At 43.4% G+C, this 16885-nt stretch overlaps 1 protein-coding gene across 3 annotated transcripts in view; it reads left to right on the top strand.

Moving 5' to 3' along the window:
- The first annotated feature begins 1780 nt into the window (after nt 1–1780).
- MOB1B (MOB kinase activator 1B) overlaps nt 1781–16885 on the top strand; it is a 32488-nt gene continuing 17383 nt past the window's right edge. The window contains exon 1 of one of the 3 annotated variants that reach the window (XM_044428526.1): nt 1781–1859. In XM_044428526.1, coding sequence (XP_044284461.1) covers nt 1846–1859 — 14 coding nt within the window. In that variant the 5' untranslated portion in view covers nt 1781–1845. Of the gene's footprint in view, nt 1860–13201; nt 13896–16885 lie in introns of those variants that run through there. The other 2 variants (XM_044428527.1, XM_044428529.1) reach the window with 2 other exon arrangements.

Here is a 16885-nt window from a genome sequence, read left to right as displayed (position 1 = left end):
CAACAAAAGTGCATATAGTCAAGGCTATATGCACTTTTGTTGGCAGGGTGATGTCTCTGCTTTTTAGTATTCTGTCTAGATTTGCCATAGCTTTCCTCCCTAGGAGCAACCGTCTTTTAATTTCTTGGCTGCAGGCCCTGCCTGTGGTTATCTTGGAGCCCAGGAAATAAAATGTCACTACCTCCATTTCTTCCCCATCTATTTGCCAGGAAGTGATAGGACCGGATGCACAATCTTAGTTTTCTTAATGTTGAGTTTCAAACCAACTTTTGCGCTCTCCTCCTTCACCCGCATCAAGAGGCTCTTTAGTTCCTCTTCACTTTCTGCCATTAGAGTGGTATCATCTGCATATCTGAGGATGTTGATATTTCTCAGCAATCTTAATTCCAATTTGTGATTCATCTAGCCCCTCCTTTCTCATGATGTGCTCTGCACATAAGTTAAATAGGCTTATATTTAAGGCAACAGTATACAGCCTTGTCGAACTCCTTTCTCAATTTTGAATAGAAAGGATGTATCTGGTGAAAATTGGACCTCTTGAGAAATATGCATGCTATTTCTCCATGCCATATCAGTGTGCCACTAGGGGAGAAGAGGCTGTTCCTTGCTCCTATTACAGGAAACAGAAATTGTAAGGGGCCCAAAATGTATGATGGCTTTTCAATGGTGCCCACCATTTCAATGGTGGAATGATCTCCCCATTAAGGCCGGCCTGGCACCAACACTCTTGTCAGGCCCCAGGTTAAGATTGTGCTGTACTCCAGGGATTTAAGGCATACTTAGCTGCTTTAATGTGTCTAATCAACTTTAATCGTTTTAGCTGTCATATTTTTAAAAGCAGTATATTGAAAATTTCAGCTGTTTTATGATATTCATATTTATGCTGTATTGTAATTACATCTGTGTTTTACGCTCTATTTTACTGTATCTGTGCTTCGTGCTTTGTAAACTGTTGTGAATCACCTAGAGAACTTTGGCTGTTGGGTGGTTCAGAACTGAAATTCATAATAAAAATGAAATACTAATGGCACAGGCGGGATATTACCTTGTTCCAAGCCTAGCACCCGCTTTGAAGGAGCTTGCCCTTTCCTGCTCTTTTGCAAAGCCGTTTCCACTGCACTCCTCCACCGCTGGAGAGGGCCCAAAGGCGGTTGTGGGGCTGTGCTGTGCTTGTGCGGCAAACCTAGGCAACAAAATAAGGGGCATCAAAGGCGGCGGCCGCTCTCTTAGACAGATGGAGGCAGTGGGCAAAGGGCCCCGCTGTCACTAAGGGCAAGATGAAGAAATGGTGGGAGGGAGGCAGCCTATGCCCCCTCGGCTGCTCGGACCAGCGGCTCCCGCTAGCCGTCCCCCTGGGAGACCCTGGACAGGGCCCGAGGGAAACCGTAGGCCGCCACGTCGGGAAGACCACCGGTGGCCCCAGCCCGGAGGGTCCCCGCCAGGCTCGGGGGCAGAGAGCGCGGAGAGGCAGCAGCGGCCTTCCTCTCCGGGGAGGCGGCCTGCCCCCGCCCGGGGCCCTCCGGACTAGCGGGAGCGCGGTGCCCATCCTCCCCAACCACGGGGGCCGAGGGGAGCGCAGCCCGCACGCCCGCGGGGCAGGCACGCCGCCTCTCGGAGGCGCTGGCCGCGAGGAGGCGGGCGAAGGCCGGCGCTGAGAGGAGAAGGCGCAGGAGGCGGGCGGCTCCGGCGCCGCCAGTCCCCGCCCCGCGGCCTTCGCGCGCCCGCTCGCCGCCTCCCCTCGCGCCGCGCCGCGCCTCGTCTTCCTCGTCCGCCGGGGCCGCCTTCCTGCACTGGGCGCCGCGCCGAGCCGAGCCGAGGCAGCCGCCGCCGTCCCGCGCCGCCGCCATGAGCTTCTTTTTGTAAGTGCAGGCGAGGGCGACGCGAATGCGGCGGGCCTCCCCCTCACCCGGCGCCGCGGCCCTGCCCGGGCGGCCCTGCCCGCGGGCGCCTGGGGCTCGGGCCCGGCCCGGCCGGAGCAGGAAGCGCCCCGTGCGCCTCCCGCCTCGGCGCGGCCCTCCGGAGCAGGCCGGCCCGCGGGGGGCCGGTGGGCCTTCGCCTCCGAGCAAGCCCCGCCGGGTGCTCGGAGCCTTTGTGTGGGGCTGGTCCCCCGCCCCGGGCGGCCATCGCCCGTTTGCCCCTTCCTCCTCCGCGGGGCCCTTTCCCCTTCCTCGGGGCCGTGCCCTTGACGTCTCCCCCGCCTTCCACTCTGCCCTGCAGACGCCTCCCTTCCAGTCGGAACTGGGGGACGCTTCCTCCTTGCGCGGTGCTCCTGCTGCTGTTTGCCGCGAGCCGCGACATCCTCCGGGCTCCGCTTGCCCTCCTTAAAAAAGGAAGGCTTTGCAAGGGCGTTGCACATGGCTGGATCGCCTTGGTCCAGTGGAAGTTACTACTGGGGTGAGGGTTGAGGCCCTTGTGGGGCACAGGGGTGGAAGGGGGGCTGAGGAGCCAAGGGCCTCCTCTGAGCCACTGGCGGGGGTGGCGGGGCGAGGAAGGGTAGGATTCAACCGCGGTGTTCCTCTTGGGTTGGTGATGAAAGGGGAAGTGGTTTGCTTCTGCGTTTGTGCAGCCAGATGCAGCTGGTTAGTAGCCCCCAGCTGCCCTCCAGCCGAAAACTTTGCATTGTTTTGTTCCTGGAGCTTGGGAAAGTCTGTGAATTACAAGTGAAAACGTTTGAGCAGGTGTTATTCCTGGGAACTGCTGCAATCAAAATGTGTTTATGGGGGGGGGGAGGCTTACACTATATGAACTTCCTGTAGTGATCCTTCAGCGGAATAGGGTGATGATAGAGGCGGCAGTCTTGCCAGATGCCCCATATGGCTGCCTGGGCTTCCCTTCCCCATCATCTCCGCTGAGCAGCTTCGAGACTCCCTAGGGGGCTTGCTTTTGTGGGCATAAAATGAAATAGCCTCTTTTGGCTGCTTCTCTTTCTTAACCTCCTCAAGGGAGGACAGGAGTCCTGTAATCAATCACCCCTTCTTCCCCACAGTCTCATCCATGAGACCAATCTCTCTCAAATGGCCCTTGTAATTAAGAATGGGGTGTGCAACTTGCAGCAAAAGGGAGTTTGTTTGTGCATGGCTTTTTTTTTTTTTGTTGAGCCTGACAGTTAACACAGCTGGTGCTGTTATGTAGGGGACTAGACATGCTAGACAATAAACCTGAGAAATCCGCTTCCTCCTTTTGTACTCTTGCCATTGATCCTAGCCATGTTGTTGCAATATTCCTGTTGTTCTTAAAGCCTTTTCTAAAATCTGCAAACTTCTGTTTGGTTTAAAAATGTATCTAAATTCAGAAGTCAATTACATAGCTCCTGACAGTCTTTTAAGTAACTCCAGGGTATGCAAAAGACACACATTGTTTTATAAAGAAAATAACCTTGCATTTTCATTCTGCAGAGAGCAGATATGTGTGGTGGGTATCATCTTGGTGCTACTGGAAAAGATCTAAATGTCTTGAGAGACTGGGAGGCCTAGCAAATAGAAAGCTATATTTCCCTTCTGTCCTTTCTTCCAGCACTGCGCTGTGGAAGTAGTGGTGCTGGCTTATGGAAGTTGGACCATAAGGTTATAGTCCTATTTGCAGATAGCAGTAGGCCCCCCATTTAACCCTGGGCTTTTACTTCTGAATAAAAATGTTAATAAGACTAGATTGTATTAAAACTACATTAAGTTCACCATATTCTGAGAATCGTGCCCTACATTTACTGGATTTTTAAATATTGTACTAAATAACATGCAGTAAAAAACTTGAAGAAAAATATTGGCAGCTCTTCTGAAATGATAACTTTTAATTAAGTTACAATTGGCTGAGTTTTGTTTAGCACTGTTGCAGCTAACAGATAAGGAAAATGACAGACACTGATACAGATTCTTACAACATGAAACAGCTGTACTTTCCAAATTGCAGAAGCAGTCTTCAGCTAGCTGACACACATGTAAGGCCTGTGGTTGTGGTATTGGATTTCCTAGTTTAAAAGCACAACCAAGTAATTTCAGTCCCTCCCTGTAGGAGTGGAGGCAGTTATGATAATCAGCACAAACCAGTCTAGTGGCTTACAAAATAAAGCACAGTGTGCTCCTGGGAGATGTTGGGGACTTAAGCGGTAAAAGGACATACCACTTCGTCGTAGAAGACTTGCTTTGATCTTGATCCTGTGAAACATACTTCTGCATAATGTTTCTGAGACCCCTGTGAATTATTTTTGATTTTTAGGATAACCCAAACACTTTCATCTGTAGCCACAATAGACAAAGTCCTCACAAAGCTGCTCTTTTGTTCTTATAACATATACAGCACAGATTTATGTACATCCCTTCATGTCCAGGGTTCCTAGAAGGATTCTAGAATGTCCTGCCAGGTGCTAAAGGTATGCATTTCTTGTTGTAGGGCATTTCCCAGTGCTCAGGCACATTACAGTTCCTGAAACAATACTAAAGCATAAATTGTTTCCATCTCTGCCACAAACTCTACTTGCTAACTAGGCAGAAGATACATCAAGTCACTTGATGAATATGCCTTTTCCCTGTTCGAAGACAACTTGCTATTTAAACAAACCATCTACTTGCATATTCCAGTGATATAGCCCTACTGTGCTTTATAGAAGTATTCCAAATGCATTAAAAGAAGGGACCACTTCTAGGGGGATTTTATTAGTATCTGACTTGGCTAACAAACACGGGAAATCAAGTTTTCTCATTCACATTAGAATGTCTGTTCTTTCCTCCATCTTGTTCTTTTTGGATGATTGCAAGTTTCTGAGAGGACAAGTTTTTTTCCTGTTGCCCTCTGTTTTGCAGAGTAGAAATTTTATTTATTTAAAACTTTTCTAGACTGTCCCTTACTGTAGTCTTGGGACAGTTTAACAATAAGACAATATAAAATAAAACACAGTGTCCTAATACAATTTCCAATAAGCAATAAAACCCCTATTAAAACAAATCTTAAAACCTCTCTGGGGAGCAAATTCCACAATTGGGGTGCCACCACAGAGAAGGCCTTTTTCTAATCTTCAGGGAGGGCTCCTGGAGAAGGGCCTCTGCCCCAGATCTTAAGGGGTGGGCAAGCACATATGGAAGGAGTCTCTCTTTCAGGTAACCAGACCCTGGTGTGTATGCCACAGAGATCATGGCCCTGAGATATCTGTTGGAAGTAAATTTCTCCTCTGAATGGCAAGGCATGAAATGTAGTCTTTTAGATAAGTCAATTTGGCAGTGTTTCCGTAAGAGCAAATTACTGCATAGCTGCAGAAAATATAGTTTGCAATTCCCAGGAAGATGTTAAAGATAGCTGTAGTAGGTGTACCATATGGCAATATACCACTGCTTTTCAGAATTACTTGAATTGCCTTTAAAAAGAACTTCATGGAAAATCCACCCACTTTGCTTAAACTTTTCACAGTGCCTATTTTTGTACAGTTGTCAGGTCTTTTATATACACCCAGTGCAAAAATCTGGTGGCTTGGTATTCACGGAACCAAACTTAATTGCCAAAATCAAATTTAGAAAATCTTTTTTAAAAATGTAAGGGTTACACTATGATTTCCCCCCCCTTCTGTATCATATATTTAGGAAGTCTAACTTGTTAACTGGATTTTTAAGGAAACTAAAAATGCTGAAAATATATATCCCAAAGCCCAATGGTCCTGCTTCCTTTTGTGTACTTCTTAATCTAATTCTTAAGTCTAACAGTTTTGTATAATCTGAATGTTAAAATGAATTCAGGAAGCAGCTTTTTGTATTATTTTTGGGGTACTGCAGAGACACCATTATTTATCCTCTACAATGAGAACAAATTTCACTAAAGCATGTGTTGGACTTCCATTAAGCTACTGATCTTGTTTGTTGAATATGTTGCACATCTTAGGACAGCCCAGGTGTGTGTAATTGCTTAGTAAATGCAAAATGTCACCACACTTGGGAAAAACATGTCTGAATTTGCTCTCAGTTTGCCTGAAATTTGTGATTTTGTGTCACTATATTCCTTCTCAACCTCTTTTTGGAGAAAGCTTGTAAGCACTCACTTGTATGTATGTGCACACACTGCTTTGCAAACCAGATAACTGGATATTTTGAGTTTGGTTTCTAATGTGTGTCTGCTTGTTCAGTTCTTTCGGGCATGTATCCTTTACAAACCACTCCTTTTGCACAATGCTTATTTGAGCCAATTTTACAAAATGACGGTAAACTTATAATTTACAATGGGCTAAGTTTTTCCTTTGGAACAGCACTGCAAACTTTCAAGTTTCCTCATGGTTTGGTAATAATGAGTTACTTGTCTTTTTTTGTCAAGCATTTCCACAGAAGACTTATCAGGTGCTTCACAATTGATATCTAGTCTACATTTGGATGTCACCTTATGAGGAATCTTGGAATTCCTCTGTGTGATATCTCAGTCACATCATTACAACATGTAGCTTTGAGCATTTCATTAATCTTCCATGATATGCAGTGCTTCCACTCTGGTGAAAATTATCATATGCATACCCTTTACATTCAGTATTTAAAATACTCGTAGGACAACAGTTACAGGAATGAAAAAGCCATAGGATGGGGGATGTTGTCATTCTCCGTGATTTTAGAACATTGATCAGTCACCTTTCAAAGACCATACCAAAATTAAGTACAAAATATTAACACTGAAAGTTTAAAATAAGAACAAAGTCAAATGGTAATGTATCACCCACACTGAGCTCATGTGTTTGCTAATTATTTAGAATATGGACTATTTTCTACATATTTTTGACACAGATTATTTTCAGCAGCCGGTTAATTTGTGTAGCTGAAGCAAAACAAACAAAACAAAACCAACAAACACTTGAAGACTGTGTGTGTGTATCTTTCTTCATCTGATTGTCTTAGAAAACTGTCCAGGATAATATATTCTTGACAAAGTAAAGCCCTGTTCAGGAATTTCTTTTGTGGTAATACCAGTTTTCATGAAAAACCCCTACTTATTTTGCATATCAGTTGGATTAATAATGTTGTAATTCATGCATTCTTTGTGGGGCTTTTCCAATTTCATTTCTGATTGTACAGTTCTTGAATCATACAAGCAAATGTAATATTCACTTGCTCCATCCTTGGGAATGCATGAATCCTCCACCACTATGTTTAACATTGACTTGGGTTCCCTTTTAACTCTAGTGTGAATCTGACACTAAACAATTACTTTAGATCCTGGTTTATTGGGATTTCTAGTTATTGTTAAGAACAATTCACATTGCTACTGAAGAACTGGAATTGGAGGACAATCATGCTGGTAGTAGTGTGTTATATGGCTAGTTGATAACCTTCTTCCCATTTGTTTATAAACCTTTTTTCTCCTATAGTTTAAGAATGATGAAATTCATTCCTGTAGCATATGGTGATAGACACTGAATTGAGTGGCTTTAAAAGAGAATTTTTTTATGGCAAGCCAGGAAAGAACCTCCATATTTAAAGGCTGTATTTTTTATTATTAGACACCACAGATAAATAACAGGAGGTGGTGTTTTCAGAAGCTTGCAAACACATCATCTAACTAGCCACTGCTGGAGACAGAACCCTGGGCTCGATAGATCTTCATTCTAATTTATCGACATGTTCCTACAGTGAAACTTACATGCATCAAGGCTACCCAGCTGCTTAGCTGAAGTTGTGGATAAGTGGTTGGTAGGAAATGAGATGATTAACAGAGCTCTCAACATAGGATATCTCTACCTGGAAGCAATACCAAGTAGAGATTACTAAGTTCCTCTGAATGCTGCAAATTAACCAGTGGTGTATCATTTAAAGAGTGATTTCCTAGTCAAGAGGTTCTCAAGTAAATTGGTGATTATATAATTGAATTACAGAGTTAAAATGTAACTTTAGCTAGTTTTGCTTTATCACTTGCAGCCAACTGACACTATACTCAAAATAGGAAATATGTGTAGGACTGTGCATAAGTATAAATCTAACTATTTTGCTTTGTCTCTTTTAAATTAATTTGCTATAAAACAGTATTTTGGTTATTCGTCCCACTGTTAAAATCAAAAGATCAGGGACTATTGTCTGGGTTCAGGTCCTGTGGATTTATCAATTAGTTTGGTTGTATCTGCTTACTCTGCATCTGTGTGTTTTGCAGTGCTGGAGTGAATCTGGCTAATTTTTCATGAGTATGTTTGGCAGAGCTAGGAGAACAGGAGGAGGACTTTTACAAAAGGATAGTTTCTGAGAATTGTCTTTCTCTTGGAGGGTTATGTAGATGAAAGGATGGCATTAAGGGATGATTTTCATCTGAGAACAAAAGGATAAACAGCTTTCTTCCTTTTTAATATAAAAGAAATTTTGGTGGTAGCTGTATATATAAATGGGCTGTAAAGGCCAGTTTCCCATTAATTATTGTATTTTACTTCTTTGGAGCAATCTTCTCATAAACAGTCCTGTAGTGTACTTTCATACTATCAAGCATGAAATGTGTTCATGTTGGCGACATACAGGTACGTGAGGGGATGTCACATGGAGATGGGTAGAGACCTGTTCTCCCCTGCAGAGGAAGGCAGGATGCGTTCCAATAGAGCAAAGCTCAGGGAGCCAAGGTTCAGTTTGGATTCCAGGAAGCACTTCCTGACAGTCAGGACCCCGAGGGTGTGGAATGGGCTTCCATGAGAGGTCGTTGAGGCCCCATCAGTGCAGGTGTTCAAGGATAGGCTGGACGTGCACATGGTGGACATGTCATGAGCGGAGCCGACTGGTGCCGGAGGTCAGACTAGATGGCCTGGGAGACCCCTTCTGACTTGCTCTGTTTCTATGTTTCTATGTTCAGAAGTAATACCAAGTTCTGTGATGCTTACATGAGTGAGTGAAGCCATGAATTCATGCATCTCCTTTCCCTCTCTTGTGTTCAGAATCAATCCATTACTTTGGTGGAAACTACAACTTGCAATAACTTTTCAATTGGCAAACAATGGTTTGCAATTGCTCTCCAAGCCTGGAATGCAAATGAGTTTAAACAGTGGATTACAATCCTAGTTTGAACAGCAATAGTGAACCACAGCTTTCTGGTTTTGATGTTATGGCCAGTTGTCATGTTTACCAAAAAGGAAGTAACAGACTGATTCTGAGCCATGCAAGAGTTCCCCAGCATGTAATTGATTGGAAATTTGTTTGAACTTACCCATTATCTAATGTAGTTTGGAGAACTGATGAATTTAAACTATGTTCAGATTAAGCAAGTTCCTCTAGATTTTTATCATGGGAAGAATTTCTTAGAGCGTTCATCTGACTTTAGTCTTCTGAGTAGATTGTAACCCACTAACAGCGTTACTTAATTCTTCCTCTGTACTGACACTGTGCAAATAGTATTATGAAATATATGTAGTGCTTAGAGAAGTTTAATCTGGAAAGTGCATCATAATGCATATATAACTTAATACAAAGCATTAATCCTCCAACTTTTCAGGTTCAGGACTTCACATTATTCCTTACCTGGCCCTCTATTACTTTGTGGAGTATAGTTTAGTGGCTTGGAACATAATGTGTGTGCATATGGTTCCAGGTGCTTTCAGATCGAAAGTTCTTAGTATTCCCTAGTGTTGGGCCTTCTGTATCAGCTGGAAGTGGAATTCCTGTTGAATGTCTAGGACTTTTTTGGTGTGTGTATTTTGCTAGCTGAGAAGAAGTAAAGTTGTCTCCTCTCTGCATGGTCTTCACTCTTTCCTCTCCTGGCATTTAGAGGCTGGTGCTTCTCACATGATTTCATCACTCTGGTTTATTGTGTGTGCTCAGAATAAAAATGCAAGGCAAGGAATGCGTCCAGCAGAGGGTAAGTGGATTGTAGCCTTGCTTCCATGTAAGTATGATTACAATGAAGTGATACATCAAGAGTGACAGAAGGTAGATCGCCTGATAATTTTGACTTCAAATCCCAGAAGCTATTGCCAGTGGTCAGTGGAGGGAACCGAAGTTCCAAACATCTGGAGATCTGCCTTCTGCCATTCCATACTGTACTTCATCACCTGTCTAGCAATTTCCATAACACAGGAACACTTCCTCCTCCTTTGATTGTTTTTGGTCAGTTTCACTATCTGCCTAGAAAACCACTGAAATTTACAAGGTTTTCCATTTTCTTTTTCTCCTATATTTAAAGGGACTTTTTGGCTTGTTTTAAACTGTTTGTTAAAAAGGCGAGGGGGTTGCAGTTGAAATAAATGAGGTGTGTGTAAGTGCTACCTTGTTTTTTAAAGAAAATCTGGCAAATCTTGCCTAAACATCAGTATGCCCTTATTTAGCATGGTGTAATAATTGTGGTTTTTAAAAAAAAGTGAATATGCATTTATCAAGTACTAGTGAGTGGATTGCATCCTTACAGACTGATTCTACTTAGAATTGCTCCTGTCTTCATTGGGAACTCTCCCTTCTTTCTAAGCTTGGAAAACCTTGGGAGAAGGGAAAAGATTTGTGTTGCAGGGTACAAAACAGTTCTGCAATGGTAAGTGCACGGTAAGCAGTAGAGTAAGGAAAAACAGTCCAAATATATTACACGTTTTCTGGAAACAAGTCCTCCTCTGTCTCAAATGTGTGTTTTTATGCCTGTACCTGCTGAAAAATTGCATGGCTGTACTACTTTTTCACTTCTAACTAGTTTGGGTTTATTTGCATGATGTCATCACCGCCGCCGCCGCTTTTAAAAATACAGATAAAGCAGTACAAAAATGCAGTCTGATTTGAATGCTTCATGATCCTCCATAAAATTCCATAAATCATGTAGGACAGTGGCTTCCTCTGGAAGCACCCCCAGATTCAGTCCTTGGTATCTCCAGTGAAAAGGAAATAGATGCCATCTGGAAAACCTCTCAGGAGAACTGCTGCTAGTTGGAGCATATTATACTTTGTTAGACTCAGAATAAAGCAGCTTCATGTGCACGTCCTTCTCATCTGTCTCAGTGTTCTTTTTCTCAGTGCCAGCCTTTGTCAGAACATGCAACAAAAAGATGGTTGCATGTGACATCAGTTTGGAGGACAGGTGGAGTTCAGTTTGTTGTTGACTTGTGGGTTGTCATTACGTGCAAACTGCACCATGGTTTAACTTGAGCTTGTTGACTGCAAACAACCTGGAGTTCACAACCCAGCAACACATGGGTTCTGCTTGTGGGTTGTTCATGGTGCAAAATTCATAGCTAAACTTTCCTGCAGACCACTATTTCGGTGTGTGATAAGCGACACACAGAGAATAATAATCTGAACCCTGTAAGTGGAGGAATAGAATATGTTTAACAGAAGATGCTGTTAAAGCTACAGTTATTTAGCCTTGTAGTATAGATACATCCATAGAAAGAGTTACTAGTGTGGGACATAAAGAATGTTCTAAGATCTGAATACGTGTGCAGGGGGGGCCAGTTGCATTCTCCAGGTGGAGAAAGAAACCTGACTGTAACCCTTGGAGAATTGCTGCCAGTCAGTGACTCTGTTCCTCTGGTCAGTGGGTGAGACTTTGAGGTGCCTTTACTAGCATTGCCTCTAAAATTACCCTTCTGAGTGGTTGCTTCCACGTTTTTCTGTGAAGTAAGAAGACAAAATTCTTTGTCAGTAAACAGGCATGAACTGATATGCCTGATCCGAAAGATATGCGTAGGAGGTCAGATTATCTGAATTTTTAAGAGCATATTCCAAGCAAAAGTGATGAAGGTCACAGCCTTCATAGCCTAAAGACAAGTGCTGCTTCTGATTTCCTTATTTCCACTTTCTTGCTGAGAGAGTAAAAAGAGCATTGCATCATTCTGTCCATTAAGCCTTGGCATTAACACTTAGATCTTATACCATTCCCTCACTTAAGATGACAAAATATCTTTTTCAGTGGTGTCTCTGCCACATGGCTATATATTGTATGAATTTTTGCATTTACTTTCTTCCATTTTTTCAGCTTTCTTCCAAACCATTCTCTTCCTGTCCCCAGTAAAAACAAATGGGTGACTGGGTCTGTTCCCTTTGACTACCTAACTACAATTCTATTACAGAGGTATAGTCATCAGCCATGAATCAGGAGTAACCTAAATATAGTGCAGTGAGGTTACCCTTTTAAATGATTTTGCTGTGCTCTGGAGCGCTTTCCTTAGCTTGACACTGTGTATGGCAGCCTTCTCCAACCTGGTGCCTTCCAGATGTGTTGAAATACAGCTCCCATTATCCCCAGCCAGCATGGTCATAGTTCGGGTTGTTATTTGAGTCACTGTGCTATCAGTGAATTCTAGTATTTAACTTGAATAATACACTTAATTACAAGTAAAAGCATTCACAATTGTGTAAATATCCTGCACTACATACAGCGCTGAGAAAAAATGCATAATTTTAAATAATCAGTAACTACTTCCATGGCAACAGCAACATCCTTTTTTTCTTTTTAAAGAAAAAGCTATTAAATTAAAGAACTGGATTTCAAGATCTCGTAGGCTGCAATTCTAAATGCAATGATTAGGGTGAATGTGCCATTTAACATATTGAAACTGCCATCTTGGTAAACAACCATATGTTGGTGCTATTATTCTGCCTTTTAAAAACATATTTATTGTAAAATATGACGAATCTGTTCTGCTTTCTTAATTTTGTTATGTTGCTTCTGCTTTGAGGTGTTTTCCTGTTGTCTTGAATTTAATGTAAACTTAAAAGTCCTTATTAGGTACTGTATTTTTTGCTTTATAAGATGCACCTGACCATAAGATGCACCTAGTTTTTAGAGGAGGGCTCCATGGAAAGCTTCCTGATAATCACAGGCACATTCCCCATCACTTCCCCATGGGCTTCATTAAAAGACGGGTTGCCATTTGAAAACACACACCGACCTGTGATTAACGGCTCTCACCTGCGCCGGAGGAGGGGGGCGGAGCAGGGCGCGCTGAGTGCGTGCCGGCCAGATGTGGTGCAGCCGGGCCGGCAGCGTGCCCGTGGTGGTCTTCCGGGCGGCGCAGTGGCAGGTCTTCCCGGGCGGTGGGGGGGAGCAGTCCATCTCTCCGTGTGGCCAGTGGGTTAAAGCCTGCGGCTCCTCCTCCTCCGCACCGCTCCCTCTGAGCGGCACAGCTCTCACCTGCGCCGGAGGGGGGGGTGTGGAGCAGCGCGCACTGAGCGTGTGCTGGCCAGGTGGTGCCACATGGTGCAGGCGGCCGGCAGCGTCCCGGGCGTTGGGCACACACATATTCGCTCTATAAGACGCACAGACATTTCCCCTTACTTTTGAGGGGGAAAAAACTGTGTCTTATAGAGCAAAAAATATGGCATTGTATACATTCTTTATATTTGCAGTTATTCATTTTCTTCTTTCTAGTGGGTTTTTTGTCTCCTTCTAGCCCTTTTCTGCAGGATTCTATCCTTGTACTGAAATTTCTTCTGACTTCCTTCATTCAAGATCTTTCACTGTGTTGAGTTGGGCTCTTTGTTACTTAAGATCCATGCGACCTCAGTGGCATAGAGTGCCTTCTACCAGCTCTGCCTCTTTTTCCAGGTGGCCCAGGTGTACCCCTCTCTGGACAGGGATAAGCTGACTGCAGTAATCTACACTCTGGTGATCTCTGGTGATAGTTAGTGCAATGCAGTGTATGTGGAACTGTCCTTGAAGACAACTCAGAAGCTGCAACTTGTGTAAAATGCAGAAGCTAGATTAATAACTGGGACCCGAAGTTGCAAACACAGGACCGATTCTGGCCTGCTTACATTGACTATGGGCATGCTTCCAAGCCCAATTCAAGGTTCTAGTTTTAACCTGTAAAGTCCTTGGGATCGCAATACCTGATGGATGTCTGATGCCTTTCTCTGACTGCTACCTGCAAGGGAGGCCTGGAAAGAGGCAATGGGATGAAGGCGCTTCTTGCTGGTGGCCCTCCAGTTGTTGAATGATCTCTCCACAGAAGCCTGCCTAGCAGCAACTTGTCATCTTTTCAGTGCCAGGTTAAGATTGCCCTCTACTCCCAAGCAGTTAATGGCATATGATGGAACATGTCTAGTTTTTATGGAAACAGATTTAGTCATTTAAATTGTTTCAAATAATGTATATCGGAATTTTACTCTGTGTATTATTATATTTGTATTTGTACTGTACCCATTTTTAGTATTCTACCTATGCTTATGAATTGTTCTGAACTGCCCAGAGACTTATGGATATTAGGTGGCATAGAAATGAAACTAATAACAATAATAAGTTCTTCCATTCTGCAAAAACATGCCTTATTTAAAGGATACTTGATCTTTTTGATTTGCATTGAGTTGGAAAAAGTACAGAGCAAGGCAACAGAGAGAATCAACAAAGGCGCTATAAGTAAGGGCTACAATGACTGGGACTCTTCAGCCTAGAAAAAAGGAGAGGAAGGGGAGACATGATAGAAGCTTTAAACTAATGCAAGATGTGTAAAAAAGTAGAGAGGGTGACATTTTTCTCCCTCTTTTATAACACTCAAACCTGGGGTCATCTCATGAAGCTGCCTGATGGGAGGATTGGGACAGATAAAAGGAAGTACTTCATATAGTATAAACTGTGGAATTTTATGCCATAGGAAGTGGTGATATCCACCAATCTGGATGGCTTTAAAAGGGGATGGGACAGATTCATGAGGGAGGAGGCGATCCATGGCTACTAGCCTTGGTGGCCATGTGCTTCCTCCTTCACCTGAGATGGTCTGCCTGCATGCACCAGTTGCTGGGGAGCTGGGCAGGAGGAGGTCTTGCACCCATCCTGCTTGAGGGATCCTGTGGGCATCTGGTTTGCCACCACGTGTATGGAGTCCTGGATTAGATGGACCTTGGGTCTGATCCAGCATGGCTTTTTCATGTTCTCTCTCTCTATTTCTTAGTGGGTTCTCGTAAAAACATCATTGTCAAGTCCAAGTTTAGAACTCTGCCTGATAGACAAGTCACTGAAATAAGAAAAAAGTCCTTAAGTGTTTCAGTTGAGAGCTAAAGGGTTCAGACTCGGCTGGTCAGAGATGAAAGAACCAGTCTTCACTAATACTCTTCTAAAGGACATGGTCTGTCTATGCACACACATGCACATACAGCGTCATCATCTGCAGATTTAGGCATCCCTATGCTTTAGTTTGTAACTCTGCTCAGGTGTTTGCCAGTAGGCTCTTCTCTATCAGCAGCTTGGAGAGAATAAGCTTTATAGAAATGCTGATCTGCCTTTGCATTACTCTTCAGCCTGTTTGAAGAGTCAGCATTGTAGCCCAAAGCTGAACAAAAATGCATTCCATACTGCAAACTGGATTCCATCACACCTATTTATGGCTATGGTGCTTTGCAACTTAAGCATCTTATTCAGCAGATTTATAGGTATAGTAGAATTACACAGAGCCTCAAATTACATAAACCAGCAGTCTTTAAAATATAACAGTATAGCTGCTATAGTGGGTACAGTATAGTCAACATCAGCCGAGTTATTGTTGGGGATAATGTCTTCTATCAGTTTCAGTGCCTTGTACCCTTGTTCCTCTGCCTGTGCTCCATGTTTAAGCCTTCTTGCCTATTGCCCAACTCTGCTTCTTGGAGTGCATATTGTGCTGCATTGCTTGTCTGTGTTTGGATCTTGGCTGCTTCTCAGACTGTGTTCTTAGAACTCTCCTTCTGGCCTGGTAAAACTGTACTTTGCAGCATTGCCTGTTTGTTGAGTTGCTTTTGGATTGCCCTTTAGTTTGCTCCAATGCTGAGCATGATCCAGTTGTGGCAGGATACGTGACTGACTGACTGACATATGTAAAAACTGATCTGTGGTTCAGAGGCGAGAGGTGCACCGCAAGGCAATTGCTGATTAGGCTTATATCATGGGTGATGTTTGCAATTAAACACAGACTGAGACTTGAATGAAAGAATGAATTCATTCAGGGCATTCTCTAGGTTAATTGATTTATTGTAGCATAATCATTTGGTTTTCAAATGATGAAGGGGGGAGCTTTAGGGCAAGTGGAGTGTCTGGAGAAGGTTTCAGAGTTAAGGGAAATGATGGGAATATTTCCAATTTTTGGAAAGAATTAATATATCCTGGCCGAGCCTTGTCTTACTGTTAACTGTTCGTATTCCCCAGTGTTACAAGGGGAAAAAAAGGTGTTGTCAGCATGTTCTTACAGTGTCAACAGTTAAAGGAGTCAGGAATCCTTCCTTTTTCCTTTTTAACCCCATTGAAGGATTGCCACCCCTGTTCACAGATTTTTCTATGCAGTAGGAAGCTGTATGCTAGCAACCAACAAAAGATTTCTTCATGTTCCACTGTCAGTCAGAAGACTGCTGCTGGGTTGGTGAGGTCCATAAGGAGGAATCAGTTTAGAAAGGAGGTTTAAATTCAAGAAGCTAAAGATAGGGTGGAGTTTTACAGTAATATTGTCGTTTTTTAATGCAGGCAAAAGGGGAACCTGGCATGCAGGGGAGAGAGATTGTCCCTTTGCGAATACTGCCGTGCTGATTCTGATTCGCCTGCCCCTGCAATCTAGCAGGAGAGCTGTTATGCCAGTGCAAATGGCAGGTCCAAGCAAGCAGCCGCAGAGTGGAACTGCAGTGGGTCTGGTTAAAGGCCTCTTGCTCCTTCTACCAGTGTCCACGTTGCTAATGGCATTAATGTCATCTTCTCTAATATTGCCCTGCATATGTCTGAACTGCCTAAAGGAGGATTAAGATACAAGCTAACATAAAAGTCCATCTAATTCATGCCACTGTGAAGCAGTCTTTCCAAGTTTCATACTATTTGTATAATTTTGGGCACATCGTGATTGCTGCATGTGTTTATAACCTGCATTTATTTCACAATTCTGTGACTGAAAATCCATCAAATTCATCTTGTTCAAAAACAAATGTGTGCAGTTAAATGAAAATGCGCAGAGGTGGTTGGATGCCCAGAGACAGGTATGCAGAGTGACGACCTGTGATAGGGGCAGAAAATTGTCCAAAATGGATTT

This window comes from Varanus komodoensis, unplaced genomic scaffold (genome assembly GCF_004798865.1).
Source record: "Varanus komodoensis strain SLA01 unplaced genomic scaffold, ASM479886v1 scaffold2, whole genome shotgun sequence".
NCBI classification, from domain to species: Eukaryota; Metazoa; Chordata; class Lepidosauria; order Squamata; family Varanidae; genus Varanus; species Varanus komodoensis.
The sequence above is the reverse complement of the archived record's forward strand: the minus strand, read 5'-3'. Positions and strand labels throughout refer to the sequence as shown.